Here is a 20,536-nt window from a genome sequence, read left to right as displayed (position 1 = left end):
ATCTATGATCCTAGTGTACAGATGTCAAAAAATATGAGCAAACCTATTATTGGACCTACAAAGGAGATAATAGTCAATGATTCCCGATTTCTTGATGAGAGACTGTGGTGAGGGCAATCTTATGCCCTCATGTAAATTGATTAGTTTCTCTTTAAACACTGTTGAAACTATCTTTGATTCTTGATTGGGCCAGGGGGATAAAATATCACTTCTCAGTCATTTGAGTAGAAAATAGACTTGAAGAGCTCCAAGAGTTTTTTGATGTTTTCCTGGTGGACTGCCATGGGAAACTTGGAGTGAGGGAAGTTTCATTTAGCTGAATCAACTCTCAGTGTCAATGATAAATGTTCTTGTTGCATAGACTTCATTTAATATGGCTAAATAAATCTCCTATTGTTAACTGTTGAGTGACAAACAAATGTCTCATTTCTTTCCAATATCATAAACTATTAGTCAGGCCCAGCCTACAACAGGGGTAAAATGCTGTTCCTTCATAAACCTGCCGTGGCCCATTAAGGGGAATATTCAAGAGAAATATCAAAAGGCACTGGGCATAGTGAACAATGCACAACATTGTGAAAAATGAAATTGATTAAATATTAATGGATAAGAACATACAACTGATATGGGATCTGTTTCAAAATTAGTTGGATTCAGTCAGATCATTTACTATGTTAGAGAAAAAGTCAATCAGGAGGAAATCAGAAGAAGGGGGGGAAGCCAAACACATTACATATATTTCTTTTCTTTTTTTTTTAAATTAAAAATTTTTTTTTTTTAGTGAGGCAATTGGGGTTAAGTGGCTTGCCCAGGGTCACACAGCTAGTAAGTGTTAAGCTGGATTTGAACTCAGGTACTCCCGACTCCAAGGCCAGTGCTCTATCCACTGCGCCACCTAGCTGCCCCCATATATTTCTGATTGGTCCGAACTGACATTGAAAGAAGCTGTTGCCTCTAAAAATGGGAAGCAAGATGAAAATGACGTCATTGACTATGATTATCTTTATTAGGGCAGTTTGTTATGGCAGCATTGCCAAAAAAGAAAAATAAATGTTTCACCTCACAAACAGGTGATTGATTTGCTAAATGTACAAACACAGAGGTGAAGTGCAATCCCAGTATAGAGTACAAATTAACTTGTAAAAGATTCTAGAGGAAGATAATGAAATATTATTAATGTCATCACCTCTCAAGATTGAAAAGCAGTGACAGGGAAAATTAGTGTGCAGAGACCCAACTAAGCCAGATCATTTTGTGAACATTAAAAGATGAGATTAGAAAGAGAATATGAAAGAGATGTGAAATCGAAGAGATTTGGCAATATTTATACAGTGCCTAATTCTTATTATTCATGTCAGTGAAGCACTACATTTGAGTTTTAAAACCTTTACACAAAAAGTGTGGCAGTGATACTTCAGATGACAAAACTGGGAAAGCTGATGAACATAACTGAATACTTACATAGGAAATTTGTACAGAAATGATAAAATGTTAAAAGCAATAGAGTATCAGTTTTCTTTTAGATCAAAGAGAAGACAATTTCAAATGAAAAAAATAATATGGATAGTACTATCTCCAAAAACTGAAAAGACAGAAGCTACTCCTTATCCATATGTCTACTTTCTCATCCCATAAAAACTTATGACAATGATTTAAACAGAGGTTGAGGGTGTCTTTGAAGAAAATGTTAATGTAGGAGTCCAGAGTTTGTGGATTATTTTCTATGGGAAACTACATCTTCAAAGTAAAAGATAAAAAAGTAAAAAAAGCAAAAGTAAAGTAAAAAAGTACAGAGGCATAAATAATACAAAATCATGCTGTGTTTATTGTTGATTTCAGTGTATTTTATTTGGGATATCAAATAATCTTCTCCAAAAAGTGTCTTCAATCAATTAACAAGCATTTATTAAATCCCTATGTGTCAGTCAAATGGTTAGACAGAAGAGATTTAAATAGAAAGAATGGAATAATCTCTCCTTTTAAGGAGATTATATTTTAATGGAAAGAAAAGTGTGTGCATAGAGAATAAATATCAAGTTAAAAGTAGTTAACCATAAGGCGATTTTGGAGAAGAGGGAATTAGTATTGGTAATAGTGGGATTTGGGAAAGTCTTTACATATAAAGAGGGGCTTAAGTTATATTTTGAAGGAAAAGAGGGATTCTATGATACAGAGGTAAGGATGGAGTGAATTCCAGGCATGGGAAATGACAATTTCAAAAATATGGAGATGCTAGATAGAGTATTATTTGTGAGAATAAGAGAGAAGGGGAATGTGGGTGGGATTGTAATGTACAGTGAAACTGGAAAGATAGCTAGGGTCATGCTGTGAAGGGTTTTACAAGTTAGATAAAAGTCTTTATCCTAGAGTAAATCAGGTAAGCCTGGAAATTACTGAGGAGCAGATTGATATAGTCAGATCAATATATAAAGAAAATCAGTTTGACAGAGAGCTTTGACTCAAGATAATGTTAACTTGAAGGGAACACCCTTCATGCTCTGACTATGGACATCAAGATATGTGTTTTAGAGGATAAGAATAAGCTAAGAGCAAATGGGATGCAAATTTCGGTCTTAGTTCTGGGTTAGAAGAGTTAGAAAGGAGAAGAGAGGGGTCAGGGAGCTCAGAACACCCTTATGGGAAAGAAATTGAGGGATGAAAAAGTTATTGAACAGAAAATTAGGGAAGAAAAGTAAAGAGACTACTTCCTCCTAGAGCACTACAATGTGCGAGAGGTGGTCCTTTGCATAGAATGGGTAATTCAGGAAAAGATTATTAATAAATTATTATTAAAATACCAATCCACTTAAAGTATTACTGAATTTATACTCGTATGTTGTCCTATGTTTTTTTTTCAATAGATAGATATTAATAGTACAATGCTAGTGCTATCAAATGGAATGGGATTTCATGAAATTTTCTGATGTTGAAGAGGAAACCTCATCCTAGATAAGGCTAACCCACTGCTTCTATATCAAGTGCCACATAATCATCACAAGAAGGCATGTACAAACCATCAACAGAGGAAGAACTGAATACAGATTGAAGTATAATTTATTTGTTAGTTCCTCTTTCTAAAGTTATTTTGCATAACTGCACATGTATGACTTATATTGAATTGCTTGATTTTATAGGGAGGGTTGAGGAGGGAGGAAGGAAAAAAATTTAGAACACAAAGTTTTAAAAAATCAATGTGAAAAAAATTGTTATTTATTTATTTATTTAACATGTAATAGGGAAAATTCTAAATAAAAATTAAAAAAATAAAATAAGAAGTCAGGTAAAATATCTTACCTCATTGCTGCCACCAATATCAAATTCACTGCTAAATTCTTTGGTGTTTGCATTTTCAGAATCAAATTCTGCAAGAGCAATTGGTGCTGGCATTGGGAAACTGGGATTGTGAATAGATGACTGAGAGGAACTATTGTCCCTCATATATTTTTCCATGCTGCTGCCAGAGACATTGGTTCCCTCTTTTTCATTCTGGAAATCTTGATTATTGCTTATTTTGTTAACTGAGTGGGTGGATGTATCATTCTTCTTTTCCATACTTAGATTTTCCACTCTTTTGGTCTCTTTTGAAATAGTTTGCTTCTTAGTAAAAGCTTCTGTAATGAGATCAAATAAAGTTCGTTTCACATAATGGATCCCCTTTTTAATCCTTGCCATTGCAAGATGGAGATTTTGTGAATCAGCTTTCACATCACTCATTGCAGAGTTCTCTGAAATAAATGAGCTCACCAAAGCCACGAAAAGGATAAGTACCTAAATGAGGAAAGTAAAAAAGAAGATGGTAAAAATGCACCTTTTATTTTTGGAATGACATCACTATTTTTTTTTCTTTTTAAATGAACTCTGTGGGCCAAAGAACAAGTGAAATAAAAAGCTCAGTGAATAGAGGTTGAAACCACTTTCTGGAGGGGAGTAGGCCTCATGACAACTTCTGTGTCCATTGTAGTGTGGAAGTGTCCTGGACACCAGTGGGATATTACAATAGTAGCAGAGTCATAACTAATGACCTTGAATATAACCAGGGCCTAAGGCATTGGGCTTGATAGTGAACCAAGTACATACACCACCTTTACCTATCTTATCTAGGAGAAGTTAGGTGGCACAATGGAGTCAGGAATAATGCAGTTCAAATCCTGACTCAGACACTTACTTGTATGATGTTGGCCAAGTCATTTACTCTTTCTCAACCTCACTTATCCATATAATGAGAATAATAACACCTCCTTCACAAGGGTCTTGTAAAATCAAATAAGAAATATGTAAAATGCTTTGCAAACTTTAAAATGATATGTATCATCATCAGCATTATTACAATTATTACATTTTAAGTATGTATCATTTCTGGAAAAAGTGAGAGATGGAGAGAGTGAGAAAGAGGAAAAGAAAGACATAGAGACAAGAGAGAGAAAACCTGATAAACAATTTCTTCACAGGACCCTGAAAGGTGACAGCTTTAGTTAGTTATTTCTATATTCTATGACTAGCAAATTCTCACTTCCTCTGCCACTTCTTAAGATTCAAGGTCATTGTCTGCTGACAAAAAAAAGTCAGCTTCCTTTATTACCCTATTCTTTCCTCTCCTCCTTTTCTATTTCAGTTCCATCCTCCTCTGCTCTTCAAATTATATTGTTTTTAATTATGAGTGTACAGGGTATAGCCTTCTCAATGGGACATAAACTTCTTGAACGCAAAAACTGTTGCATCTTTGTCTTCATTTCTTCAGTGTCTATAACAGGGCCTTACTCATAATGAGTAATTAATGAAAGTTTGTTGAATTGAAGGTGACAACAGTACTAGACCTAAAAAGAATAACTATGTCTCAAAACTAAGATCATACTTATGGGTTCATCTCAATCTCATTAACACTATTTTATTATAATTTATTTCAGATAATAACTATTCTGAATGAGTGTTTTATGTATTCTGAATACTTACTAGTAGGTTTCCAATGACAATAATCCCCATGTAAAAGACAAGGCACATGGATTGCCCTGCCACCTCCATACAGTCCCACATGGTCTCTATCCATTCTCCACACAGTGCCCGGAGCACAATTAGAAAGGAGTAGAAGATATGATGCATATGCCAACGTGGAAGTAAACAATCAGGATTAACCTTGCAGGCATTTTCTTTGTAGCTCTGACCAAAAAACTGCAGGCCAATCACCGCAAAAAGAAGAATGGTGATAACCAACACCAATGTCAAGCTTCTAAGAGCCTTCACAGAGTACCAAAGAATCTTGATCATCATTTTCATCATTGGCCAATATTTTGTCATTTTGAAAACACGGAGCTAGAAATAAAGAGGAAGAAACTACATTTTCATGCTAGTTATAATAATAGTGTAATAGTTAATAGGGAATGACCCTCAGAATAGCTATTTATGAAAATGCTAAAATGTAGATAAAATTAAGATCTCAGTCTAATGAATATAATCTACCTAAAATCAACTTTTTACAAGGGTCATTTAAAAAAAACAACAATTTCCAGCTTCCTTTTTCTTGCTATTTGCTGAAAGATAACAATCTTTTATTCCTCTTAGTGCTTTGCATAATTCGATTTAAACTGAAATTGTTATAATCATATGAATTATGAAAACAAACAATGGCAAAAAAGCAAGGTCACAGGAGAATTAATGTTTATCAAACATAAATTTGGGATCTAAAGTTTATTAAAAGTACCCAGAAATAGTAAATTATATAGCCTTTGATCTTATATACTCTCTTAATATCATTTTTCAGGTTTCAAAAGATATTAACTGATCATTCTGGGGATTTCCTTTACCTTACATGCTACAAATCATTCATGACTTCTTATCTTGTATGACTTTAATTTATATCTTCTCATAACTCCTCAAAGGTCCAAAGTTATAGTTCTTAGCATTTTCAGGGACTCAGGATTACTTTGTGACTCTCCTTGTCTATTAGTTAGTCGTGACTTACACAATTGCTTATTTTAATTTCTACATACCCATAATGTCCAGATGGTTAATTTTATTCTAGATCTTTTGTTCACCTTCAGCATTGTCTTTTGGAAGTCATGTGGGCCTATCCTACTCCTATGCTATCTATCATTTTCTCCTCTGATGTCTGAAGCTAACTAGATCCCATTTCCTCTTCCTATGTCCATGACCTATGGTTGCCCATAATAGTTATAGAAGTGACAAGCAGTTCTTCAGTAGAATGTAGAATAGAAAACTGTTTCATGTATACTTACCCCTCTGAGTAAGATGAGAAATTGTAAAAGGGAAATATTTACTGCATTAGGCATCCAAAAGGAATAAATCACAACTTCCCCTAAAGCAAGGGTCACAATAAAACTGTCAAATATGTTCCACTTCTCTTGAAAGTAATTATATGGATGCAATGCAATAATTTTCAAAATCATTTCCAATACATAAATTCCAGTAAATATCTAAATAAAGAAAATAATACTTTAGAATAAAACACTTTCAAATACATTTTGTTGTTTTTTAGTAGTTTCAGTCATATTCAACTCTTTGTGACCCCATTTGGGGTTTTCTTAGCAAAGATACTGGAGTGGTTTGCCATTTACTTCTCCAGCTCATTTGACAAACGAGGAAATAGAGGCAAACAGGAGTAAGTGACTTGCCCAGAGTCACACAGCTAGTAAGTATCTGAGTCTGGATTTGAACTCAGGTCTTCTCAACTTCAGGCCTGGCACTATATCCACTGTGCCACCTAGCTTCCCATTTCAATTAAATATACATGTGTACATATGAAGAGTAAAAAAGCAATTGAACTATATATTTTTTAGATGTTTCAAATCACTTAACCCTATTTGCCTCAGTTCCTTATCTATAAAATGAACTGGAGAAGGGAATGGCAAACGATTCTAGTATTTTTGCTAAGAAAACCCCAAATGGGGTTGTGAAGAGTTAGACACAATGGAAGAATGACTGAACAAAAAAACAAATAATGCAAGGGTAATTTAAAAGTGTACCCATTGCTCACTACAAATGTGTTAAGAGACCTTGGTTTAAAGTTTTAATTTTTTCACATACAGCATAACTCTAAATGAACCATAATTTATCTGAGCCTCCATTTCTTCTTCTATAAAATGGGCAATGATACTCCAAGTCTGACTTGTTTCATAGAGTCAGATGACATACAGGAAAGCAAGTTGTAAAGTGTAAAGTACTTTACAATTATGACTTATTATCATCAATTATTGTTTTAGAGGAATAGATTATAACATTTGATGCCCAAATATTCTGCAATGATCTTATATTGGATGATAACTTTTGAAGCATATTGGTCAAAGTCATCTTGGTTAAGAAAAAAAGAGGAACTATAGGAATGAGTGATGGCATTTTAAGACATTTGTCTTTCTGAGTCCTATTTCTAGAGCCACAAAGAACCAATTGACATGCTGCCTAATGATTTATCAGAAGAGAAAAGAAATGTAACATGGTGATAGTCAAGGTAAGGTTACTGGAGCTCTGACACAAAATACATGAATTCAAGTCTTTCATATCAAGTTGCCAAAAATAGAATTACAGGAACTGAAATGAGTGAATAAAGAGAATGTAATATCTGAACTCTCCCAATATTCCCTTCTAAACAACTTTAAAATAGAACATCAGATTGAATCATAACATAGCATAACCAAGAAAAAGTTGATGTAAGTTATTTTTCCATCCCCAAACAATTTAAAAAGTCAGAAAGATTTGTATGTGGCATTGGGGTGGGGGCAGGCAAAGAGCATAGCATGGTAGCAACTCCTGCTGTGGGCCTTGGTGGTGGCAGCTACAGCAGCAATAGCAATATTAAGAGCAATAACCACCCACAGACAGTAAGGGGGCTAAACACTTGGGCAGAAAGATATTCCAGGGGAACTCTGTACTAGCACTAGGTGTAGATACCAGCACTATTTGGCAATCACATTGCCTAATACCCAGTTCTAGGTTGCAGTTCCAGAGTGGAGAGGAGCACTTGAGGTAATAAGGGAGCAAGGGCCATAGCTCTGGGTTGCAGTTCCAGATAGGAGAGGAGTTCTGATACCAGAGACCAAGGACCCTAACTGTATAAAGACCAGAGTATAGAACAGTAGAGTACTGACCACACATCTCCTGGGATCATACCACCTTGGAAACATAGAAAACTTATGGGTCTTCATAACTATCTGTGAAAACATCAGGTCAAAAAAAGATCTGAAGTTTGGCTTAGGGACCTCTGCACCCTCAAACCAAGTGAGCAGAGCTCTAAGATAGAGTTTAAAGTAAAGAAGTAGGCTGGAATAAGGAACAAACAACCAAAAATAACCTCACCATAAAAAGCTATTATGGTGATGAGGAAGCTCAAGAGACAAACTCAGAAGAAGACAGTGACAAGAAAACATCTCCAAGCAAAGCCTCAAATTTAAAAATGCAGATTGGACATAAGCACAACAGGAATTCCTAGAACAGATAAAGAAAGGGACAAAGAAGAACAAACATGATTTTAAAAGTCAAATAAGAATGGTAGAGGAAAATTTGGAAAAGAAAGGAGAGCAATACAGAAAAATTATAAAAAGAGAATTAATAGCTTGGTAAATTACATATACAAATACTAAAGAAAATAACTCCTTAAAAAACAGAATTGGCAAAATGGTAAAAGAGACACAGGAACTCAATGAAGAAAATAGTTGCTTAAAAGTAAGAACTGGGCAAGTGGAAGTTAATAACTTCATGAAGCATTAAGAAATAATAAAACAAAATTAAAAGAATGGAAAAAAAAGAAAATACAAAGTGAAATACCTCATAGGAAAAACAACCAATCTGGAAAATAGATTGAGTAGATATAACTTAAGAATTATTGGACTACCTGAAACCTATGATGAGAAAAACAACTGAGACATCATATTTTGAAAAATTATAGAGGAAAACTGCCCAGATATCTTAGAATCAAAGGGCAAAATTAAAATCAAAAGAATTTTAAAAGATCTCAAAATGAAAACTTCCAAAAATATTGTAGCCAACTTCCCAGACTACCAGATCAAGGAAAAAGTACTGAAAGAAGCCAGAAAGAAACAATTCAAATATTTTTGAAGTCACAGTCAGGATTACACAAGATTTAGTGGATATTATCTTGAAGGAGTGGAGAGAATACAATATGATCTTCTGGAAGGCAAAGGAACTAGGATTACGACCAAGAATAACCTACAGAGAAAAACTAAATAAAATCATACTTTTATCCTACAGATGAAAAAAAGGGAATACTTAATGAAATAGAGAATTTCTAGGCATTCCTGATAAAAAGACCAGAGCTGTATAGAAAATTTCATTCAAAGACAAGAATTGAGAGTCATTAAAAATAAACATGAGTGAGAAATTGCAAGGAGTTTAATAAGATTAATCTATTTTCCTAAATGAGAAGATGACACATATAAACCCCAAGAACTTTATCATCATTAGAGTCATTTGAAGGAGTCTACTTAGATAGAGGGTGTGAGTGTGAGGTGATTATGTTAGACAATCTGAAAATAAAAATGAAAGGCTGAGAAAGAAGGATATAATGGGGGAAGGGGGAAGAGCAATGAAGAATGGGAAAATAATTTCACATAAAAGAGGCATCTAAGGAAGTGCTTTGAAAATGGAAGGGGAAATAGAGGTGGAATAAGAAATACTTGAAACTCACTATCATTTACATTGGTTTAAGTAGGGAAGAATATTATATATATATATATATTCAGTTGGGCATATAAATTTACATTACACAAGAGGGCAATATGGGGGAATAAGAGAAAATAGGGAAGAGGTTAAGAGAAAGGGTTGGTAAGAAGAAGGGCAGATTAAGGGAGACAGTGGTCATAAACAAAATGAGACTTGATCAGGGATAGGGTGAAATGAGAGAAAGAAAACAAGAAAATAGCATGGAGGGGGAATACACAGTAATGGTAACTGTGCATATGAATGAGATGAACTCACACACAGAATGGAAGCGGGTAGCAAAACGGATTAGAAATCAGTATCCAACAAGATGTTGTTTACAAGAAACATTTGAAACAGAAAGATCAAGTTAAAATAAGTAGCTGGAGCAAAATCTGTTATGCTTCAGGTGAATTTTAAAAAGGTAGGCAATAATCTCAGACAAAGCAAAAAATAGACCTAATTAAAAGAGATAGACATGGAGACTACCTTTTTCTAAAAGGTATCATAGACAATAAACTAATTTCAATATGAAACATATGTGAACTAAATGGCATACCATCCCAAATCTTAAAGGATAAGTTGAATGAATTCCAGGAGGAAATAGCAAAACTGTAATAGCAGAACAAGTGAATTTAACCCTCTCAGAGCTACATAAATTTAAGCAAAAAATAAATAAGAAAGAAGTTAGGGAGATGAATTGAATTTATATACATACATACATATAAATATTATATATATATATATATATAAACATATAATAGATGAAACCTGGAGAAAATTGAATAGGGATAGAAAGCAATATACCTTTTTCTCAGCTTTACAAAGGACCTTCACAAAAACTGACCCATGTATTAGAACAAAAACCTCACACATAAATGCAGAAAAGCAGAAATATTAAATGTACAGATTATTTATTGTAATAAAAATAATATATAGACTTGGAAGCATAGATTCGAATAATTAGAAACTAAATTATCTAGTAATAATGAGGGTAAAACAACATAGCATGGAAAACAACAAATAATTTCATGAAAAGAAATTAAAACAATGAGACCACATACCAAAATTTACAAGATGTGACTGAAATGGTACTTAGGGATAATTTTATATCTCTAAATGTTTATATCAATAAAAGAGAGAAAAAGATCAATGAATTGAGTATACATCAGAAAAAAATACCCTAGAAAAAGAACAAATAAATAATTTCCAATTAAATGCCAAAATTGATTTATTGAAAATTGTTTAAAGGATTAATAAAATAGAAAAATTAAACTACTAAATAAAACTAGGAGCTCATTTTATGAAAAAAACCAGTAAAATAGATTAACCATTGGTTAATTTGATTTTTTAAAAAACAAAGAAAATCAAATTAACAGTATCAAAATGGAAAAGAGTGAATATACCACCAATGAAGAAGAAATTAAAGCAATTATTTGGAGTTATTTTGCCCAATTATATGTCAATAAAACTGACGATCTAAGTGAAATGGATGAATCAACAGTAAAATTAGTTAGAGAAATATAAAAGGAAATAGAATAGTTAAATAATTTTATCTTAGAAAAAGAAATTGAATGAGCCACAAATGAGCTCTCTAAGGGAAAAAAATCTGCACATCTAGAAATATTTAAAAGTAAATTTTAGGGTACAGCTAGGTGGTGCAGTAGATAAAGTACCTGCCCTGGATTCAGGAGGACCTGAAGGAGGACCCCGTAACCCTCATTGCCCTGCCCCCAAAATGAAATTTTTTTTTTTTAAAGCAGTGTCTAGGGGCAGCTAGGTGGCACAGTGGATAGAGTACCAGCCCTGGAGTCAGGAGAACCTGAGTTTCAAATCCAGCCTCAGTCACTTAATACTTACTAGCTGTGTGACCCTGGGCAACTCACTTAACCCCAATTGCCTCACCCAAAAAAAAAAAAAAAAGAAAGAAAGAAAAGAAAAAGCAGTGTCTATTTAAAACCAAGAGCAAGAATTATGTGTAATGAGGATGAACCAGAAACCTTTCCAATAAGTTCAATACTGTACCGCAAATACTAGTTGCAGCAATGACAAGAAAAAGACACTGGAGTAAGAATAAGCAATAAGGAATCAAAGTTATCTTTGCAGATGATATGATAGTAGAAAATCCTAGAGAATCCATTAAAAATTAGTTGAAACAATGAACAACCTTAGAAAAATTTTAGGATATAAAATAAACCCACATAACTCGTCAATATTTTGATACATTACAAACAAAATCTATCAGGAAGAGATAGAGAAATTTCACCTTAAATAACCCCGGTTAGTATAAAATACTAGGAAATGAATTTGTCAAGACACAAAGGAACTATATAAACACAATTACAAAACATTTTTCACACAAATAAAGATAGGTTTAAACAATTGGAGAAATATTAAGTGTTTAAGGATAGGCTGAGACAGTACGCTAATGTATTGTTGGTGGAGTTGGGGACTAATCTATCCATTGATCTGGAGTTCAATTTGGAACCCTTCACAAAACCTATACAATCTATGCATGCCCTTTGAATCAGCAAAATAATTATTGTATTTGTATCACAGAGATTAAACAAAAAAAAGGACTGATATGTACAAAATTATTCATAGCAGCTCTTTTTGTGGTGGCAAAGAAGTAGAAATTATGGAAATGTCTATCAATTGGAGAACTGCTGAATAAGTTATGGTATATAATTATGATAGAACACTATTGTGATATAAGATAGTAAGATATGATGAATTGGATGGTTTTATAAAAGTACTTGGGAAGACATATGAACTGATGTGAGGTAAAATGAATAGAAACAGAAGAACAATTCATACAAAGACAACAAATATGGTAAAGACAAACAACTTTGAAAGAATTAGGAACTCTGTTTATTCCAATGGCCAACAACATTTCTATAGAATGAGTAATGAAACGTACTGCTCAACTCCTGATAGAAAGATAAAGAAATCAGAAATCAGAGTATACAATAATATATATATATATGTGTGTGTGTGTATATATACATGTGTATATACATACATATATATATATATATAGAGAGAGAGAGAGAGAGAGAGAGAGAGAGAGAGAGAGACCAATAGGTGAAAATCTATTTTGTTACAGAACCCTGGCTGTAAATACATTGTTTATTTCATTAAAATTCTTGTTTTTCCAAATTTGGGAATGGAATTATGAAAATTTACTATTTTCTTTTAACAGTTGCCATATCAGCATCAACATTACATAGCCAATGAGAACAGAGAGTTGAAAAATACCCAAGAATAACACCTCTGTCTTCTAAAAAGATTCAGTCTCTGAACACAGTTTAGTGTTTTGGCATGTTTTGTCCCTTCGTTTCTTTGTACCTAGAACACATCTAAATTTGCACAGAACAACTCTTATAAGAGTTCTCATAAGGGCACTTAAAAGTCAATGCTGATTAAAGATATATACATGATCCCCAAACACCCTCTGTAAAATTGTGGATTCATATTTATCTTACACTTGTTTAGATTCCATTGTTTTTATTGTATTTATTTATCTATTTTTTAGTGAGGCAATTGGGGTTAAGTGACTTGCCCAGGGTCACATAGCTAGTGAGTGTTAAGTGTCTGAGGCTAGATTTGAACTCAGATCCTCCTGACTCCAGGGCTGGTGCTCTTTCCACTGCGCCACCTAGAAACCCCCCTCTTTAGATCACATTGTAAAGAAGATCACTCATTTGCGTAAAAGAGTTGTTTGTTGAAAGTGGTGAATATATTAATCCCAACCTGGATCTTTCCAAATTATGTGCTATTATTTGGTCACAAGGTTATTTTTGTAGTTGTAGAAAATCTATCAAATCTCATATGTTTTAAAAATGATTTGTAAAAGTAAATTGAGGAGCAGCTAGATAGCACAGTGGATAAAGCACCGGCCCTGGATTCAGGAGTACCTGAGTTCAAATCCGGCCTCAGACACTTGACACTTACTAGCTGTGTGACCCTGGGCAAGTCATTTAAACCCAATTGCCTCACCAAAAAAAAAAAAAAAAAAAGTAAATTGAAGGGGTAGCCAGGTGGCACAGTGGATAGAGCACCGGCCCTGGATTCGGGAGTACCTGAGTTCAAATCTGGCCTCAGACAAGTGATACTCCCTAGCTGTTTGACCCTGGGCAAGTCACTTAAACCCAATTGCCTCACCAAAAAAAAAAAAAGTAAATTGAAGTGAAATATAAAGAAATTAAAATGGTGCTCCCCCAAGTGGTTTTGGAACTGATTTCATTAATTTGCATAGAAACTATCATGGACTTTGCCCCATGTAAAGGACTATGTTTATTTGATACTAGAGAGAAGAGAGTTTTAGTTAAAAGTCACAAAGCATTATGTAACAAACTCACCTGGTGTCCCACAAAGAGGACATAGAAGAATTCCTCAGTCATTGGGTAGTGATCCATGGCCATAAACAATAGGTTCATAATGACACAAATAACAATGGCCAAATCAAAAAATGGATCCATGACAATGGAATGAACAAAATCTTTACATTTTACCCAAAGTGGACAGCAATTCCAGATTAGAAACATTTTAGCAAATCTCTTCCAGCAACTTCTTGGCCTACACTTGTCAAGTTCTGGGAAGAAAGAATATAAAAAGAAATTCAGTTGTTTTATTTCTTTGTAATTCCCAGTGAATGAGTAAAGCTTCCACTTTTTTTTTTTTTAAGGTAACTTGGTGGTTTAAAATTTACAAATGGAATGGGAAACTACAGATAAAAATACAATATATTCCACACATATTTCCCATATAATATACAAAATTGTATTTTCATGCTAGGGAGACTAAGAATTATGAAAAGTAAGTGTGCTAATGGTAAACTGAAAGCAATTGATGCAGAAAATAAATACCTGAAATGTGGTAGTAGGTATGAGAATTAATTACTTCTTTAAAAAGAGAATTTTGTTAGTTTTCAATCTCATGAGATACCATTTTATTCTCCCTATGATAAAACTTATAGCTTATATGTGACAATTTCATAACAAAGGTTTCCTCATCTAATCCTTGTCTTAAGTTCCCCAAATTATTCTGTAATACTTAAAATATGTGCAGAGTAGATGGTTCCACACCCTTCTTTGGTTATATTCCAAAGAGAACATTTCAATGAAACATCTTATTCTTTGCAAATCATTCCAAGTCTCTAGTGCTATTTTTTAGAAGTCAGGTCATAACTTATATGAAGTTCAGGGAAAAATGGTGTAACATACCATTCATGCTGTTTAATATGTTGGTTTCACTGATTGCTTTTTCTCTAACAGTGGGATCTTCCAGCATATCCATAGAAACCTGACAAGTTTTTATTTGTTTTTCCTTCTTGTCAACTTGCATAGTGCTTCCCTGTAAAGAAATTTGAAGATTGAGGCCTTGAAACTGACTTCTGCCCAATAAATAAAGAGCACATTATAATTATTTTTGGTCTGATCTTTCTCCTAGATATTCTGCTTTCTAGGTTTTCATGATACTGAACTTTCTTGGTTTCTCTTCTATTTGATAAATTTTTCTCATTCTCCTATGCCAAATTATTATTTAAATCTTCTCCTCTAACTGTAGGAGTATCCCTAGACTCTATTCTGGCCCATACTCTATTTTCTCTCTTTAGCTTCTTATTTGATATTGTCATCAGCTCCCAGTGGTTCAATGACCATTTCTATGGAAATAGCTTGCAGATCTATATATCTAGTCCTAGTCTCTCTCTCTCTTGAACTTCAATTTCATCAACTGCCTATTAGTTATTTGAGCTGGAGATCCAGTAGTCATCTCAAAGTCAAAACTACTCTGAAAGAAGAGATTATTTTTTGTATTATATTAATAACCAATTATTTAATTGACATTCAAACTTTTATTTCCTCATTCTGAGATTAGCTCTTATAAGTTAGTCTCTGAAGAACAAGGCTGATAGATGAGATTGCCCAAATCTTCTAGGAATATGTTCCTGAATCTTGGATGGGAGACCTTACTCTGTTTTGAGGATAAATAAACTCTAATCTAGGTAAATTCCATCCCCAGAGCTTTAAGCTTATGCCTTTGTACCACCCCATCCCACTGGAATTTAGGGTTATCCAGCTTATGAAGGCAAAAGTCAATTAGAGTGGTCTACATAGAAATGGATTCTTCTGTCCAGATTGCTAGAGGTGGCTGAGTCTAATGGTCAAGCCATATTCTCAGCAGGAAGAGCTAAAGACTTTTATTTTACCTCCTCATTTAAATGTCTAGCCCCTCATTAAGTGTTTACCAATCAGGGTTGATTTTCACTTCTCAGGGGCACCTCTTTTCCATAGTTACTTAAAGCATTCAATGTAGTCGTGGTTTTGCCTTTTGTTTCTGAAACTACTGACCACCAATTTATTATCAGCTAGCTTAATTTATGAATTGATTATTAATTACCCAGAAATTCTGTCTCTGGTTTTTCATTCATCTCAATTAATTATCTTTTCCTCCCCAAAACTTCCCCTCTTTTGAGCTTCTCTATTGCTCATGAGGTCACTTCTGTCCTACTGGTCAATCTGCAACCCTGATGCACTTCTGAATACTCACTCTGGTTTACTGGATAAACGCAGTGATTCCCACTTCTAGAACATCTCTTAATTTAGTCTCCTTTTCACTCACAAGTCTAACACTTTGGTTCCAGCACTCATCAACTCTAAACTAGACTATTACAACAACTTTCTAATAGGTCTTCCTACTTCAAAGTCTCGCCCCACTCTAACCCATCTTCCACATAGCTTTTCAAAGTGATTTTTCCTAAAGTACAAATCTAATAGTACATCTTTTTTTCCCTATACCTTTGCACTGGTTGTCTCCCATGCCTGGACAACTTCACTGCTCTCCTTTAAATTTGTATTTTTTGAACATTCTTTTTCGAACTATTTACATTTTGATTTGTGTAAAGATAGCCATGAAACAACAGGATGTAAATAGTGTCAGAAATCCTAAGAAGTGGATTTGGGCTCAAGTCAACAAGGCAGAGGAAAAGGGTCAGATCAGACGCAGATTGAGTTAGGTCACAATAGACAAGTATAGGGCAAAGTAATTCCAACAAAGGTTTTAGTGTTAGTAAACATTTTCTTTACAAGTAGGTCATAGTTAGCTAGGTGGCACAGTAGCTAGAGTACCTGTGCTGAGTCAGAAAGACCTGACTTCAAATCCAATCTCAGACACTAACTAGCTCTGTGACCCCAGGCAAGTCATTTAACCCTGTTTGCCTCAGTTTCCTCATATGTAAAAATGAGCCGGAGAAGGAAATGGTGAATCATTCTAATATATTTGCCAAGAAAACTTAAAAGAATTGGAGAGGACTGAAAATGAATAAACAACAAACAACAACAGTAGAAGGTCATCTGTATACCTCAGGGTGGGGAAAGTGGGGCCTAGGGTTAAAGGAACCTTGTCTGTCTAATGATTTCTGATTTCTTTAAGGAGTCGTCTTATTCAGTTTATAAATCTTCACCATCTGAGTCTAAGATAGTCACATTTTCCTGCCAATTTTAAAATTTTCATGACGTTCAGATTTCTTATGCTAGCAAATACAAACCCTAAAACTAGGGCCACAGCATCTTTGTCATCATTGTATATGCTTCCATAGCTGAAATTCTATCTGGCAAGTGCTAGAGAAACACAGTCAAAAACAAAACAGTTTATCCTCAAGGAGATTATATTCTAGTTTAGAAAGGCATTAATGGTAGGTGGCTGGTGGCATTGTGGAAATGTGGTAAAATAATGGAATTTGGCAGACACCCAGGCGTCCTACGTGATTGATTTAGTAGTATTTGAATTGGGTGTCAATGAGAAACTACTAAGTAACCACTTAAAAGGATTAGATTTTTAGCCACCTAGTTTAAACTTGTCCAACCCTGAGAAGGTATGTCCTGAGAAGCTGTGAACTGCATCATCAACAGGGAACCAGTCTCAGCCACATAACTTGAAGGACCTCCCCTTTGGGGGAGGGAGAAAAAAATAGAAAAGGGGACCCCAACAGGAAGTGACGCACTCTCGGTCTCTCTTTCTCTGGCCTTGGAGGAGCTGTCTGAAGAGACTGGAGGTAGGCGGAAGAGCTGACTCCCTTAGAAATTACAGACCCCTGGTGGTGAGTTAAATCCAGTCCTTTGAATTAGCTGAGCTGAAAGCAAGTTTGAGTTTGAGACAGCCCTTGCTAGAGCCAGGGAGATTATCCATGTTCCTTTTTCCGTATTCCCTTGTCCTTGACTTTATTAATTTCACCTTTGCTGTGTATTTTATTCCTATTAAATAAAACCTGATTTATTTGTAGAAAAGAGGTTGTTAATCTCCTTTCTTATTGGCCTGGGAGAAATAATTTTAAAAAGCAGTTCAGAGGGGAGGAAACTTTGGACCTAGAGGGCCCTCATTTTCTGAACCCCAATATTATGGTGAGCCACCCAATTAAATCTCCCCATCTTAAATTTGGCCCCTACAGAAAGAAAATTGGTCTCAGAGTCAGGAAGCCCTAACTTTGAATTCCATCTTTAACACTGGCTATGCTGGCTATGTGACTTTTGGTAAGTCATTTTACCTTCCAATATCCCCAGATAATTCTCTAAAATGTCAAATTATAGGCAGCTAGGTGGTTTAGTGGATAAAGCACCAGCCCTGGATTCAGGAAGCCCTGAGTTCAAATCCAGCCACTGACACTTGACACTTACTAGCTGTGTGACCCTGGGCAAGTCACTTAACCTTCATTGCCCCACAAAATAATGATGATAATAATAATGATGATGATGGTGATGATGATAATAATAATAATAATAATTTAAAAAGAACTGAGCCCTTCTTGGTCAGGTCATACATAAAATGGCAAATTACTTAGAACGTGACTTACCTGTATTGTCAAAAGGAAATAATTTCCTCATGGAGAGTTTCCTTATATCAATGAAATTACAATCTTTCTAAAAATTTTGTGCAAATCACTGTGCTCAGTGATTATATATATTTTTCTTTTTGGGGGTTGGGGGTGGGGCAATGAGGGTTAAGTGACTTGCTTGGGGTCACACAGCTAGTAAATGTCAAGTGTCTGAGGCTGGATTTGAACTCAGATCCTCCTGAATCCAGGGCTGGTACTTTATCCATTATGCCACCTAGCTGCCCTAGTTCATATACTTTATAGTTTCCCCCTGATTTAATCAAATAACACAATGATGAAATACCAATTCATAAAACAATTCCAATTATACTTTCAAAATGTTTCTTGTCCTGTCATCACATTTCATGAACTCATATGCTTTAAAATATATTTTCTTAAATAAATTCAATGTTCATGATTTTTTTTTTTGCAGGGCAATGAGGGTTAAGTGACTTGCCCGGGGTCACACAGCTAGTAAGTGTCAAGTGCCTGAGGCTGGATTTGAACTCAGGTCCTCCTGAATTCAGGGCCAGTGCTTTATCCACTGCGCCACCTAGCTTCCTGCCCCACCCCCATGATTCATTTTTATAATATTTTATCAAAGTAAATTTGTCTTAGAATATTTTTTATTTTGAAAGTATACTACAGAGAGAAGCTGGACTTCTTAAAACCACAAATTCATTGCAAAAATATCAGATTCAAGGAGAAAGACAAATATTTATCTTTTCTCCACAAAGTTACCCCCACACACACACCCTCCCCCATATTCACCCATTTTCCCTTCCCATTAAGTAAAAAGACTGTGATTAGTGATTCTTAGAAATGGGCTTATCTGTTCATTGGGAATATAAGAAAGTTGTTACCTGCTGTGTAATTGACCCTTTTTCATATATTATTCTCTGAGTGTTTATAACATGATGGGAAACTCTTTTTCTGATGCAGTCTTCTGATTCAAATTGATGCAATTTTGCATCGATTTCCTTTTCCTCTCTCTCAGTATGCTTCTCTTGGTTCTCTTTCTTCCTTTGTTCCATCGTCTCATTAGTAAGATCTAAGATTTCAATGGATGTTTCAAAACTTTGATCTTTGCCAGTCTTTTTCTTTTCAACTGCTTCAACAGCTGTCATTGCCTGTTAGGGCAGAGTTTAAATGTGCCTTTAGTAGATACACCCAGAAATTTCCTCAAAAAAAATCAGTAAGGCAGTATGTTGTAAGTTAATTCAATTCGGACTTAATTTGTAGCTCAAATACTTGTCATATATACAGAGAGCTACGGTGTTTTTCCCTTTCTACACCTAGGAAGGTCCATGAAGTAGGTATTGCCCTTATCCCCAACACTAATAATGTTTTAGACTTCTATTTTATTTCAGCATTTAACTATGTAACTTATAAAGGCATTATTACTTTAATTTTAGGTCAAATTTGTAGGACAGAAAAGTGTCTCTCCTAAGTTCCCTGTCACATAAAACCAAGAAATAAACAAAACTGCAACTGATATGTATGTATAACTAGATTGAAAATGAACTATATATTTTCAAAATAGTTCATTAAGTTCTATAAATATGATATAAACTAATTCTCTGACTACTGATATTTTGAATCAATGGTTTCTATATGTCTAGTTGTATGCCATATAAATTTAAAAGCTCTCTCAAACTAAAAGAGAAGTCACCAAGTAGAAGCCAAGAGTAATCCTTAGCAGTGAGGTTCTGGGCTTAGAGAAGATCTAGATCAACTCTTTGTGAAACCTGGTGGTAAGGGTCTCCACATTGAAACCTGTGGACATCTTGGTGCCTTTTAATCAACTAGCTTCATTGCCAAAAATGGTGGGTTGGAGCATTCTTGCGAAGCTATCGTGGTACCTTCTAGTATGTTTCAAGTGAAGAAAGAGGTATAATTTAACTTATAATGAAGTGAGGAGAGAACATTAATTTGGAGGTAGGGTGACAGATAGCCAAGCTTCTGCAGTTCCATTTGAGCCCTTTGTTTCTATGAAGGCTT

General features: G+C 34.6%; 1 protein-coding gene across 1 annotated transcript in view; it reads right to left on the bottom strand.

Annotated features, from left to right (window-relative positions):
* Nucleotides 1–20,536, bottom strand: part of LOC122747776 (sodium channel protein type 9 subunit alpha-like) — a 97,913-nt gene that overhangs the window by 30,750 nt on the left and 46,627 nt on the right. The window contains exons 12-18 of the mRNA XM_043993617.1: nucleotides 19,399–19,665; nucleotides 14,889–15,018; nucleotides 14,025–14,257; nucleotides 6,273–6,428; nucleotides 4,951–5,307; nucleotides 3,295–3,768; nucleotides 788–803 (exon numbers count right to left, since the gene is read on the bottom strand). Coding sequence (XP_043849552.1) covers nucleotides 788–803; nucleotides 3,295–3,768; nucleotides 4,951–5,307; nucleotides 6,273–6,428; nucleotides 14,025–14,257; nucleotides 14,889–15,018; nucleotides 19,399–19,665 — 1,633 coding nt within the window. The remainder of the gene's footprint in view (nucleotides 1–787; nucleotides 804–3,294; nucleotides 3,769–4,950; nucleotides 5,308–6,272; nucleotides 6,429–14,024; nucleotides 14,258–14,888; nucleotides 15,019–19,398; nucleotides 19,666–20,536) is intronic.

The sequence above is a fragment of the Dromiciops gliroides genome, chromosome 3 (genome assembly GCF_019393635.1).
Source record: "Dromiciops gliroides isolate mDroGli1 chromosome 3, mDroGli1.pri, whole genome shotgun sequence".
In the NCBI taxonomy this organism is placed as follows: domain Eukaryota; kingdom Metazoa; phylum Chordata; class Mammalia; order Microbiotheria; family Microbiotheriidae; genus Dromiciops; species Dromiciops gliroides.
The sequence above is the reverse complement of the archived record's forward strand: the minus strand, read 5'-3'. Positions and strand labels throughout refer to the sequence as shown.